The sequence below is a fragment of the Aotus nancymaae genome, unplaced genomic scaffold (assembly GCF_030222135.1).
Source record: "Aotus nancymaae isolate 86718 unplaced genomic scaffold, 86718_ANA_hifiasm-v0.15.2.pri h1tg000010l, whole genome shotgun sequence".
In the NCBI taxonomy this organism is placed as follows: domain Eukaryota; kingdom Metazoa; phylum Chordata; class Mammalia; order Primates; family Aotidae; genus Aotus; species Aotus nancymaae.
This window is the reverse complement of record NW_026988421.1, coordinates 1,671,098-1,684,782: the sequence shown is the minus strand read 5'-3', so window position 1 is coordinate 1,684,782 and position 13,685 is coordinate 1,671,098. Positions and strand designations below refer to the sequence as shown.

The 13,685-nt window shown below is 50.3% G+C and overlaps 1 protein-coding gene across 1 annotated transcript in view; it reads left to right on the top strand.

The window, feature by feature from the left end:
- Positions 1-240: 240 nt before the first annotated feature.
- MGMT (O-6-methylguanine-DNA methyltransferase) overlaps positions 241-13,685 on the top strand; it is a 282,734-nt gene continuing 269,289 nt past the window's right edge. Inside the window, exon 1 of the mRNA XM_012464210.3 lies at positions 241-321. Within this exon, the coding sequence (XP_012319633.2) occupies positions 241-321 (81 nt within the window). The remainder of the gene's footprint in view (positions 322-13,685) is intronic.

Sequence of the window (13,685 nt, the reverse complement as noted above, 5' to 3'; positions counted from 1 at the left end):
CTGAGGACCTCGGCTCCGCCCCGCTCTAGGTCCCGCCCCCCGCCGCCGGCCCCCGTGCCCCTCGGCCCCGCCCCTGTTCCCGCCCCGCAGCCCTGGCCCCGCCCCCGCGCGCTCTCAGGCTTCTCTCAGGTTCTCCGCTCCGCCCCGCTCTAGGTTCCGCCCCCTGCCGCCAGCCCCAGTGCCCCTCGGCCCCGCCCCCTCCCCCGCCCTTCAGCCTGGCCCCGCCCCCGCGCCCCGGATATGCTGGGGCAGCCCGCGCTTCTAGAACATTTTGCGTCCCGGCGCTTGCAGGTACTCGCGGTCCGCACCGTTTGCGACTTGGTGAGTGTCTGAGCCGCCTAGCTCCCGGCACAGTGCGGGGCTCTCCCTGGGGAAGGCGGCAGCCTCGAGTGGTCCTGCAGGCGCCCTCACCTCGCCGTCGGGGCTGAGGCTGCCCTGACCCCCACCCACCCCAGCCTTCCCCGGTGCCTGGGGTTCCTGGACCAGGCTGCACTGCAGTGACTGTGGCCTCGCGTGCGTGGGGCGGGGGTCGTGGCAGCCCCTGCCTTACCTCCAGGTGCAAGCCCCAGGCCCTGGGCTCTTCCTGCCCCTAGCTGCTGCGGGAAGCTTCCAGAAGCCCCTGCGCAGGCCTTGGCTTGCAGCAAGCCTTTAGCATCCTTGGGCAGTGTCCCATATTAACTTCCTGCTGGAGGCTAAGTTCTAAGGGCCTCCTCGTTACCATGGCTGGTGTTTGTGTATATCACACCCTAATTGTGCTCATCAACACTTAGAGTAAGCCAGGCGGGTTCGAGAGCCACGCACACTGGGCACTGTCATTCCCACGTCGGTGATAACACCGCTGAGGAGTTCTGAACTATGTATTTCGCACTCGTGGATTCATCATCTCCTGAAACCTGAGGGTGGTTGCTCTCAGTTGCCTCAGCTGAGTAGCTGGCTTTCTGTCCTGGAAAGCAGACTTTGTACACGTGTGCAACCTTTGCATGCTGGGACCATCATCAGACAGAGGGAAGTGGCTTGGTCCACAGAGAGGTCACCACAGCTGTTAGCAGAATGTTAAGCGGTTGAGCACGGAGAGCTGAGAATTAGACGGGTTATTTACATAGACATCAAGTATATACCTGTAGAGTATCTGTTAGGTCAGACTCCCCCGTCATCTCCCCCGTCCCTGGGCAGGTGACTAGGTGATGGTTTTGTTATTTTCCAGGCTCGCTCAATGGCTAAAACACTCAGGGAGTGGAACAAGATTCTAAAAAACCGAAAGCTTAGCACATTTGGTGGGTGGGGGTGTGAAAACTTTGGAGGAAACCGCGTCAAGAGCCTGGCTGGTGGTTAACATCATGTTAACTCAGGGGGCCAGGATACTTGACGGGACCCAGAGCCTACTTGCAAGTAGCCGAGGAGAGCTGGCCTTGCTCTGCCAGCGTCTTTCTTCCGGGGCCCTCCCTCTCAGGCGAGAATTTGAATAGTTGAGTAGTGTTTGCCACAGTCGGGCTGGGATGAAGTAGGCCTCTGGTACAGAGCTATACTCAGGTACTTTTCAATGTAAATAGGCTTTTTGTTAAAAAAAATATATATCTGGGCCAGGACAGTGGCTCACACCTGTTGTTCCAGCACTTTGGGAGGCTGAGGTGGGTGGATCGCCTGAGGTCAGGAGTTCAAGACTGGCCTGGCCAACATGATGAAACCCCATTTCTACTAAAAATACAAAAATTAGCCAGGCGTGGTGGTCCACGCCTGTAATCCCAGCTACTTGGGAGGCTGAGGCAGGAGAATTACTTGAATCCTGGAGGTAGAGGTTGCAGTGAGCCAAGCGAGATTTCACCATTGTACTCTAGCCTGGGCAAAGAGAGTGAAACTCTGTCTCAAAGGAAAAAAAAAAGTCGTATCACAGTAAGGGTTTAATAGAATTAGGCATTACTCTAAAAAGGCTGTTAGGCACTACTTTAAAAAGGCTACTGTGTTTAAAAAGTCTGTTAGTTAGGTTTAAAGAAATAGTGCCCTCATTTTACGTTGTTCAGCTGCTCAGATTCCTAAACCTTTTCCTCTGGTAGAGAAGGCCAGGGCTGTCTGTTGAGGTCTTTCTTTGATATCACCTGGGCCTTCCCATCCCAGGTGTGTTTGGGTTTCCTTCACAGGTGTCTCAATCAGGGCCTCTTCTGTTCTGCAGGGAAGAAGGGGGCAGGGCAAGGCCTGAAGAAGAGCTTGCCTTCCCCCTGTCCACCTCGGAGTTTGTTCTTCAGTCCTCTTCCCTCCCTCTCTTAGGACATCAAAAACCCTGACTCTTTCAGTATTTTATAATAAAATAAACATACTAAATTGTCTTGTTTTTCCTATTTTGCAGAGGACATACACTTAGGAGCCAGTGATTTGAACATTCAGGTTTTTTGGTGTTAATGCCCTTTTCGGTTTATAGTATATTCTCTTTGATAGAAAAAACAGGATGCAAAACTGAATTTTTCTGCATTATCTTTTCCTTTAACATTATTCTTTATTTTTCAAACTTTATTCTGACCCCCTCGCCCCAGCATGAAGTTCCTTGTCCAGATCCACTTTCCCTGAGGCTTTTCACTCCTTTTGATACTCCAGTCCCTCCAGGGGACACACTGAGCCTCCCAGACGCTGAAGGGCCCTGTGCTCATTCAGCTCCCGGGCTGTCCTTCCTGACCCTCTGTTGCCTGGGACAGGTAGCTTTCGATACAGCTACTTTCTGAAAGAGCTGGGGTCTTATTCGAGAATATTATTATTTTTAGAGGCAAGGTGTTGCTGTGTTGCTCTGTTGCTCAGGCTGGAGTACAGTGGTGAGATCATAGCTCATGCAGCCTCAAACTCGTGGGCTGAAGCAAACCTCTTGCTTTGACCTCCCATGTGGCTGGGACTACAGGTGTGTGCCACCACACCTGGCTAATTTTTTTTTTTTTTTTTTTTTTTTTTGTAGAGGCAGTGTCTCCCCATATTGCCTGGAGTGGTCTCAAACTCCTGGACTGAAGCGATCTTCCCTCCTAGGCCTCCCAAATTGCTGGGATTATAGGTGTGAGCCACCATGCCTGGCCTGGCAGAATATTATTTAAACCAAATCTGAAGGTTTTAAAATCAGAGACACATAAACCATCACATGACCATGGGTTGCCCATGGTCAGCCTCTTTATAGACACTCCTGATGCACAAGCCAGCTGTACGCCCCCCTCTTGGTTTGAAGTGAGAGGGTTGATCTGGGTGGGGAGGAGGTTTGAGCTATGCAGAGGGCCCTTGGTTGGCATGAGGGTTTTGTTGACCTGCCCTGTTAGCTCTGCAGGCCTGTCTTGGGTAGAGGTAGGTAGAAGTTGGAGGCCTTGTGTTGTGGACCAAATATTGCAAGATGTGTGTTCTGTGGCTTTTCATTAACTGCCTCGTATCTGCTGGTTGGTGGAAACAGTCTAATTTTCTTTTGACTTACAAAAATAGTACAGCTTGTATAGGAGGGCTGCATAGTTTGGGGAAAATTATATGATTAATGAATATAGTATGGAATGTAATGAATGACTTACTCCTTCATAGAACTATTAAAGTGATTTATTCATGAAGAGGAAGAAATCATTTTTGTGACTCTTGTTCATTTTTGAAGCATCAGAGTGGCTTTGGCAGGTGTGGTTCATCTGTAAAGGGATCACTGAGTCCTGCCAAGGTGCTCGGGGCCCGGCAGTGAAGCCAGTCTGCAGCAGCCCATGCTCCCGTGGCTCCTCCAGCTAAATAACTGAATAGGCCGCCCTGGGGTTCCCGACGCAGATGCTGTGAATAGTGAAGCTTGTTTCTGACAGCACAGTTGTTTTCAGTTAAATCAGCGGATCAGGGTTCTCCAAGGAGGCCTCGTGTCCCCTTCACCTCACCTAGAGTCCACTCACTTGGTGTGTGAGGTAGCTGTTATAAAACCAGTTAAAAATTCTGCAGAAACATTTTCTTCTGTTTGTTAGTCGCAGTGTGTGTAACCACGAAAGGAATGGCCAGAGCGCAATAAATGCTTGGTGTGTTCACTCTCCTACTCTTAGAAGTTTCTCGTTAGAGTAATTTCCTACCTGTGACACTTGTGAAGTCTCCCGCTCCAGCCCTGTCGCCCATTCCCGGAAGTCTGGGCGGGGGGACACCGAATGGATAGCCCACCAATGGCATGGCTTGTAAAAGCAGGCTCTTGTTAAATCTATTTGTTTTTATTATAGACATCTATCTGCCAGTCGCAGTAATGCCTTTATGGACATTTTTTTGCAAGCACAGCGCGGGTGGCAGTTTTTACTGACAAATTGAGTCCTATGCATAGAGGTTTAGAAAACTCTTACCATAGTGACAGATCAGGCCGTTCTGGCACGGGATGTTCAGAGATATTTAGGTGGGTGAAGAGCGTGAACAAATCTCAGGGCAGAGAAGGAGGTGGGGCATTATATGTTGAAATGTAATAAACAACTGCTAGTTAGTTCTCATTTGTTTTTAAACTTTTAGCTACATTTTACTCCCCAACCAAAAGGCCTCTGGTGGGCAGCCAGGGCTGTCATGTTCAGGTGTCCTTCCTGCTTGGGTGGGGTAAGAACCACCACCACCAGAATGCGGTTCCAGCAAGGCCTAACGAGTCACAGACCCTTGAACCTGCTGCTCTCCGTAAAGTGGGATCTTCACAAGCCACAGCGGAGGAACGTCTCTCTGAGGGTGGCCTGGGTCCTCTGCGTCAGAATTAATGAGGATGCAGGCTAGAGGTCTATCGATGACAGCGCCCCGTGACAGACCTATGGGATCAGAAACTCAGAATGCCAGGGGATTGTGGCGGATGCGAATGCTTGATCCCCTCTAGGGGAGGCCTTAGGATCGTCTGGGAAGTAGCACCCTCCAGCCCAGGCAAGCTCCGAGTGCCCCTTCCAGATGGATCCATTGGCAGCTGGCATTGCTGCAGGTTGTCTGTGCATGTGGGTCTGAGTACGTTTTGTAACTCTAGAGAGACGTGAATCTCTTCGAAATGCAAAGCCAACGTGTTATCATAGCAGTCAAGTTTTTGGTTTGTGGTTATGACAAAAGATGCAGATGTTACCAAAAACTTTGGCATTCATTTTGCAGAGAAATGTGAAGCATGAACAGGGACAGCCATGTCATACTTCACTCCCTCTTTCCTCTTGAGAGGGTTGTCTTGTTTTCATCCCTCCTGGGTCAAAGCATTTTCCTGGTCTCAGGTGAGGGTTAACTTTCAGAGGCACAGCCGCATCCAGTTTATGAAACTCAATGGAGCTTTTCTACGGGAAGAGCCAGAGTCGTGTGTGGGAGCGATGCTGTTTCCCAGCTGGGTCACCCTGGGCAGCTCTTAGCCCTCCAGGTACCTCCTCATCTTTTGGGTGGGGACGATCATGCTTATTCTGTCCACCGAGTTACGTATAAGCACATGAGACATTAAATCCATATTTTTAAAAAGTAAAAAGCACTCCTTAGGTAGAAATTTTAATTTGGAGCTGAGTCTCATGGAAAGGTGAAATGAGAAGATGGAGATGAACCATTTCGAGCCCTCATTTCCCTTCAGTCCAATCCGAATCTGTATTCAGCAGGTCTGCACACACTTGAGCCCCCACTGGGGACGTGTGCACGGTGGTCAGGAGTGCACCTTCTGGGAACAGACCGGCTTCCATTTGGACCTGAACCCACGAGTTACAGTCCTGTGCCCTTGAGCAGTTACTTAACCTTCCGAGGCCAGGTTTCTCTGAAAGTAGGGCAGCACAGTTCCCATCCAGAAGGAGGCCTGGCACTGGGGAGGCCTGAGTAAAGGCAGTTGGTGTTTGTGGATGCAGAGTCGCTCCGTTTTTGGTGGAGGCAGGACTAGAGGTCCGGGTCACTTGGCCACAGTTGTCACCTCTGGTGTGTCTGAGGTTCCAGAAGGTCACAGAGCTTTGTCTGCATGAAGCAGAAGGTGGTTCCCTATCTGTTTGCTAGGTCTCTGAAATCCTTTTGTCTGGAAGGAGGCTGCTGGCCCTGCCACCTGTTTCTGCTTTCTCACAGTAGACATCGTGGAGTGCTGCGGGATTGCCCAGCCTCCCGATGCTCTGCCCAGCTGGCAACGTTCTGAAGGTTCAGGTGTGCCCTGCCAGCCTAGAGCAGGCAGGTGGGCTTTGAGCATGCTCCTAGGGGCACTTGGCAGTTGCTGACAGTGCGAGACACTGTCTGGGAGCCTTGACATTAGTAGTTGGTTAAAGTGAAAGAACTTCCCAAAGGACCGACACAGGATCTGACAGGATGGCAGTGGCCAGGAACCAGCCGTGACACCAGCATGTGACAGTATTTTCCCATGTGTGACGGCCATTCCGACCACAGCACTGAGGGGTAACGCAGGTCCACTGGGTAAGCTTGGTCAAAAATAGAAAGTCTGCAGTATTTTGTGTGTTTGTGGAAATGGATCTTATTTTTATTTTGGTTGTCTCCTTAATCTCATGCCATGGCTCAGCTCACCCTGGTAGTTATTATCTCATGCCATGGCTCAGCTCACCCTGGTAGTTATCCAGGGCGCGCTGTGCTTGTTGCCTTGTGCAGACCAGCTTAGGAAATGCTCACGGTCCCCGTGAAGGAGGAGACGCTGTGAGTATCTATGTTTTGCATATGAGGAACCCGGGCCTCAGAGAGGTTGAGTGACTTGCACAGGTCTCACCTGGGATAGAGGTAGAGTTTTGTTTTCAACCCAGATTTATTTGTTAACCAAGCACAGGCTCATAACCATTTGTGCCGGGCTGTCTTTGCCACGATGAGCCTGAGAAACTGTTAGAAGTCTGTTAAGGGGCAAGACAGGGCATACCTGTTTACATAGCTAAAGATCTTTGTGACCAAGTGTTGTTGTCTTTAACATTGTGAGAAAAGTAGTGTGCCCAAGTGCATTCCTGCCTGAAGGCGCTGGGACCCCACCAAGGCAGGCGGACAGCCGTAGCCGAGGCTGGGTGCAGTGAGGACGGGGAGATGGCAAAGCCATCCTTGTGTGTGCCTTGCGCGTCATCGTTCAAGCCTGCCCCACACCCCACTAGACGGTGGAGTGCCCAGGGCGGTGGGGCCAGAGGAAAGATGGGAGCATGCAGAGAGTCAGCCGTGTCCCGGGACTGTGCACATGCCTCATCATGTCCCTTCAGGCCAGGGACCCGGGCCTGATTCCCTCTGAAACATTTGCGGGAGTGGGGCTACCGGTCAGTTTTCTCCATGTGGCCCAAGGGCTGGGCATTGTGAGCAGAGCAGTGGGACTGTGGGTGCAGTGCATTTGGGGACCTGGCCGCAGTTCAGTTTGAGCAGGGTCTGGCAGGCATGTGGGGCTGGACTGGAAGGCAGAGCCAGCTGGCGGGGCCAGGGCCTTGGGAGCCCAAATGCTGCGCTGGGTGAGGGGCTTGGGAGCCTAGTGAGGGGGGACACCAGGCTGTCAGTGCCTCCCATAGAAGGTCACGTGGCTGACAGGGAGCTGCATGACAGAGAAGAGGGAGATTGGTGGCAGAAGGCCTGGCAGGGCGGGGACAGTTCCAGGAGATATAGCTGGGGTCAGCCCTGGTGGCTTCTGGTAGAGCAGAGCAGGCAGGAGTTGGAGAGTGTGGTTATGAGTGACTCAGTTTAGAATTGCTTTTCTTATTTAGAGAGAGGAAAGCCTTGGTGTGTCTGCTTTTCGTGTGAGGGAAGCCAGAGAAAAGCACCTGGCTTTGGGAGGGTGAACACCTCTGCCCTGCCTGGCCTCTGGGTTCTGAGGCAAGAGATTGCTCGGCTGCAGCATGTTCAGGTGGGGATGGCAGCAGCGGACCCAGGCTCAGTACCAGCAGACCCAGGCTCAGTACTGGCAGACCCAGGCTCAGTACCGGCAGACCCAGGCTCAGTACTGGCAGACCCAGGCTCAGTACCAGTGCTCCTACCCCAGCCTGGCCCTGTCGGGAGTAACCCATACTTCCTGCAGGAGTCGTGGAATTTTAAAAACTAAACTGTTAGGTGTTAGGGGTACAGTCACATCAGAAGGTAAATTAGAAATAGTGCATGCTGGGGCCGAGTTTCCTTAAACACCGTGATGTATTTCATGGGCTGGTGTGGCTGAGTGTGCCCCTGGGCAGCAGAGATTGACGAGTGTGGCTGGGCTTCCTCCGGGGCCTGGGTTCACAGGGGCCTTGTCTTCAAGGGGCTCCCTGTGTGGTGGGGAGACGTGCTTGTCACACACACACACATTTTGTAGGTGCTGGTGAGGGCTGGCCAGACAGAAGGAGGTGAAGAGCTCTGCCTTTGTTGGGGGCCTTGGTAAGTGGTTGAAGACATTGAAGAAGGCATCTGTAAGAAAGTGACTGTTGAGTGGAGGTTGGAACAGTGAGAGGGGCAGCCACACTGAAGGTCTGGGGAGGAGGCTCCGGGGGAGGAGTGAGAGTGGCGGGGGCGTGAGTGGCTGCAGGTCGGTGTGTTGGAAGCATAGATGGGAAGTCCTAGAGGGGGTTACAGGGGGCGTTGAGGCTGCTGTTACAGGCCCGGGTTGACTCTAGGAGTGTTAAAGCCGGGGTCTCAGCCTCCTGCAGTTGTGGTCTAAAGTCATGCCAGCAGGGCTGGGCTGTGTGTGTCTGGGTGACGGGCATCAGAGGAGAAAGTGTGTGCTGCACCCAGCCCGGTGTGTGAGAGATGGGGCACGGTGGATGCGGCGACTCTCATTACTGAGGTCTTTAACGCTCAAGTGGAAGTTCCTAGAATAATGGGCATAGAAAAGGAATGATATATTTCTAAAAGTGACTGAATTTAGCTAGCTATCCCAAGAAAAGCCCATGTGTGCTATTCTTTATTGTGCAGAAAAATTCGTTTCTGTCAGCATTGTGTTATCAGATTAAGCTGTCGAGTCAGGTGGATGGTGTGGTGGTGTTGGATGTGGGCTGATCAGCACACTCCCTGTGCCTCTGCCGGCCATCAGTGTCCAGCTCAGGTCAGCCCGAGGGGCGGGCGACGTGGGCAGGGAGGGAGTTCCCACCGGGACACGGAGGTTGCTGGGGAGGCCGCTTCCATGGTGCCACTTATGAAATAAGGAAGAGCCGTTCCTCAGAAGGAATGCACAGGTTCTGAAGGTAAGTTCAATGTTCTCCACCCTCTTGGCCACAGTTAACCACCCCGTGGTCATCCTCTGAGCAGCAAGAGGACAGGCTCTTGGAGAGCCACGATCTGTGACCATGCTCATGGGTAACCAACCATTTGCCAGGCGGCAGGACTTTCAGTGCTAAAATGGGGTTATCCCAGGCAGACTGGGGCGGTGGTCCCTGCCTCCCTTCAGCTCTCCTTCCAGGGTTCTCCTGGGCATCACTGCTGTCACTTTGCCACTAGCTTGAGTCCATCTGGGCCTTGAGGCAGAAGCAGTCGTTTAATTTTCTTTGTTTTTTTGGTTTGTCCTCCGGAAGCACGGGCTCGCAAGCCTTCCTGTTGTATTTTGCCGTAGGTAATTAGAACATCTCCCAGAGCCTGGGTCATTTCCCTTTGGCTGGACGTGGCCCCTGCTGTCCTTGTTGCATTTTCTGGATTGTTTGTCACTCCAGAAAGCCTCCGAGGTCATGGCTCTCACTTCCTCAGTCATTTTTCTCTTCTGAGTGTGGGGATCTTTTGCTAGTAAGACTTTCCTTCTTTGGGCATGAGACACTTCTCCCCCAGCTGTGAGGCCAGGACAGTTGTAGCAGATGGCTTCTTAGAAAGATGGAAGGCTTGTGTGCTGGTCGGGGAGACGTGGGGGAGAAGCAACTCCGTGGTCTCCAGGGGTGTCCTGAATTCCCAGAATCCTGCAGCTCCTGGGGGAAGTGCTGCCTGGGGCCCTGCTGGCTCCATGGTCTGGTGGTCTGTTGGGGTTCCTGGGTGCTCACACTACCCTGGTTTAGCTGGAGTGAGTCAGGACGCTGGGACCCATGGTCAGGCTGCTGGGAGTGGCCAGGTAGGAAAGTCAGCTCTGGGGCCAAGGCCACGTTGGAGCTGCACGGCTGGCTGGAGGGGGTGCTGTCCCATGCATCCTGCCACAAGGGGTCAGGGACCCTCCCAACTCAGCGTCCCCTGCACACCCACACCTCCTCTCCTATCCTTGCAGACCTGGGAAGCTTCTGGAAATGTTAAACCCACTCCAGACTGAGTGACTTAGTGAGGACCAGAAATGAAATGGTTTTGAGCTGGGCACTGGCACAGACAGGGTGAGAGCCAGCCGCATGGTCCTTGCAGCCTCCCCGCCTGTAGACTCCTCTCACAGGCCAGGCAAGTCTGCGGGTTCAGGGGACCCTGGCAATGCTGGCCTCCTGCGTTTGGGCCTCTGTCTTGGGTCTCTGCATCTGTGCTCTGCCCTGAGGGTGGGTGAGTGGGGGACCCATGTCCCTCTCTTCCCAGAGCTGCCTCTGCTCTATCCTCAGGGAACCTCTTCTGACCTGACCCCCACACAGACGTGCTCTGCTGCCCTCTCTTTGAATCCTCCCCACTCTTCCAGAAGCTACTTCAGCCCCCATGATTTCTCCCTCTCAGGGGCCCTTCACATGTCACTGTTTTCTACTTTACTTGTATCATTTCCATCTCTTGATGGGGGGGATGCTAGATTGGATGCTCTCCAAGGCCTGGTGTGTGGCTTCTACTTGCTAGAAGGCCCAGCAGAGCATGCTGGACACGGGGTGCTGTGGACTGAACTGTGTCCCCAAGATTCACAGGCTGAAGTCCTGACCTCCAATTTGGCTGTATTTGGAGACAGAACCTTTAGGAGGAAATTGAGGCTGAGTCACAGGAGTGTGGTCCTTACTTTGCTGGGATTGGTGGCCTTAGCAGAGAAAGAAAGGATCTGTTTTCTTCGAAGAGAAAGGAAGGACCTCTCCCTCTTGCCCTGTGTGAGGACACAGCAAGGGGGTGGCTGTCTGCAAGCCAGAAAAGGAAGCCTCACCAGAAAGGGTATGGCAGGCAAGACAGGAGACCCCGGAGGCCGGCGGACCATGGAAAGGCCTGGTGCTGTCCTGGCCTGGGTGGGCATGCTCTGGTAGGGTTTCTTAAATCGGTCTCTACAGGTTCATTGGGATGTTTTTGTTGGTTGGTTGATTTTTTTTTTCCTCCAGGTTGGTCACTTTACACATTTTAATCCAGCCTGGTTCAAGGGACAGCATGTGGTCATCCGGTTAGACACCGGCTAGAGCTGTCAGAACCACACCGTTTGCTGCTTTTCAGGCTAAGATAGCTCTCTGAGTCTGTTTGGAGGTCTCTGTTGATTTAGGGACCTTGCAAGACATTTCTTGCTGAAAGCCCCACTGGCCCACACCTCACCAAATTGGTTTATGTGGCTACTGATGGGGGTCCATAGGAAAGGTAGATAGAAAAGGTTAAAGTTGCTTCTAACTCACCAATTTGTGTTGTGGGCTGTAGATCTGCAAAATGTATAAAGTTCGTATGGATTTTATGATTGTTGCAAAGGAAACTCAAATTGTCAGTTTTTTCCTGATGGATCTTGTCATTCCTAAGCTCTGGCTCTGCCCCCACTTCTGGCTGTCTGTGCCCTTGCTGTGCAGGCTGGCGCTGTGCCCCTGGAATCGGGCTTTGGGGGGCCCCACTGTGCAGGGAGAGGATGCTGTGGTGAGTACAGGTAAAGCCAGAGTCCTGGCTTAGGGCATGTGCTGTGATTTCTCTAGTGCTCTTAATATTTAAAGTGTGGATTTGAATCCTTATCTTTTATTTATTTATTGGCACAGCTATGTCTGTTGTTCAGTTCCATACCGAGAGTCTCTAAGAATATGATTAACCTTGAGGGTCATCTTAAAATGTAATTATTAATGATTGATTCTGTTTATCCTTGAAATCAATAAGAGAGGCATAATGGTTTGGTCTGTAGTTGGGTGTGATTTCTTACATTTCATAAACATGGTTCTGTGACAGCAGTTGTATCGGTTTATTACCCAGAACATGCTTGATGAATCTGAAGTGTATGATTAGTTTTATATAATTATTGTGATATGTAGTGTTCCTTACGTGAGTTATGTTAATATGGCAAATAGTGTTAACATCTCCTGCCACTAATAGTTAGGGTGGGGACGTATAATAATTGATCTTCCTGGGAGTGCTGTGATGTAAAAACAATTCAGGCTGTTGGAAGTATATTTTACAAGTGTGCATTGGGCCTTGGGGATGTTATATTGAAAAACCCAATTGTACAGTTACCATGGGAACCCAATTTGAATAGATTGGTTGATTTTTTTTTTTTTTGTCTTTCATCTTGACCAAAAATCTAATGTATTTTAAATGTTTTCATATGGAATTGTAGTCATACACTGACTTGTTGTGCCAAAGTATTCTGCTTGTTTTTTCCAACTTTAAGCTAAAATAGTGAAAAGTTCTTGAGTGGATCCTTATGAGAATATCTCCCAGAGAGAATAAATTATGTTTTGGTGGAAAAGTTTGTGTGAATGCTGGTGGCAGAGTGGAGGTGGTGGAAAGCTTTTATGAAGAAAGGGAGAATGAGTGTTTTCCTATGAGGGCAGACAAGGACCCTTATGTTCCCCCTTTGATGAAGGACACATGTGTGTTTCTCCGTTCTTACATTTGTGGATGGGGAGATTAGGTCCTTAAAGGGCCGTCTCCATGTTTTGCAGGAGTAGGGATAGGGGTGGAGCGGTGGGGGTTGGGATCTCTGTTTGCCTTCCTTGCTGGGGGTCCTCACACTGTTTTGACTCACAGCCTTTTTGCGTACTTAAAACTTACGAGGGATCCCAAAGAGATTATGTGAGTTGTATATTAATACTTATCCCATTAGAAATTAACATTGAGAAATTTTAAAATATTAATTCATTTAGACAACAATAAGCCTATTAGATTTTTGCATAAATAACATTTTAAAATAAAAAGTAGCTATAGTTTCCATAAAAACAATCTAGTGAGGAATGTTATGTTTCCGTTTTTTAAAACTTCATAACGTCTGGATGAATGGAAGACAGATAGCTTCTGTTTCCTCATGGTTCTTCCTGTCTATCTGCCTCTTCATTCAGTCTGTTATGATATGTTGTTGGGCTCGAAGCACATCAAGAGAATCTGGCCTCACTCAGATCAGTAATTGGAAAAAGGAATAGTGTTTTGATAGCTTTCTCAAATAATTGAAGATATTTCCCTTTGACACTACCTCAGAACTGGGCAAGTGGTATTTTCCTGAGGGTTTGTAGCAGTGTGCAATCCGAGACCCCCTCTGGACGTTTTGTTCTCCATGACGTTAAAATCCATTGTCATGCCTTGCACTTTGAGTGATTTCCTAATGCCTTTCATAGGCCCTGTGGAGAATGTTGCTTCATTGTGTTACACAGATCTTCCAAATGTTGATGTTTCATAATACAGTACTAAAAATAATATTTGCTCATATCATCACTTTTCTCCTTAGAAAAGTCGTTTAGTACTGGGAAGTCATGGTTCTGGGTACCAGTATTCTAAAATTTTAATCATCACTTGAAAGTTCTGACTAGGCACAGTGGCTCATGACTGTAATTCCAGCACTTTGGGAGGTGGAGGTGGGAGGATCACTTGAGGCCAGGAGTTAGAGACCAGCCTGGGCCATACAGCAAGATCTCCATCTCTACAGAAACATTTCTTAAAAAGGAAGTTCTCATTTTATGTATCTTCAGCAGCACATACTGTCAGTTGTATTAATTACAGGTGCAGACTGTTCATTGTTGAGAAAACATCTGCCAGACATACAAGTCTGAATAACCTTAGTTTGTGAGTCG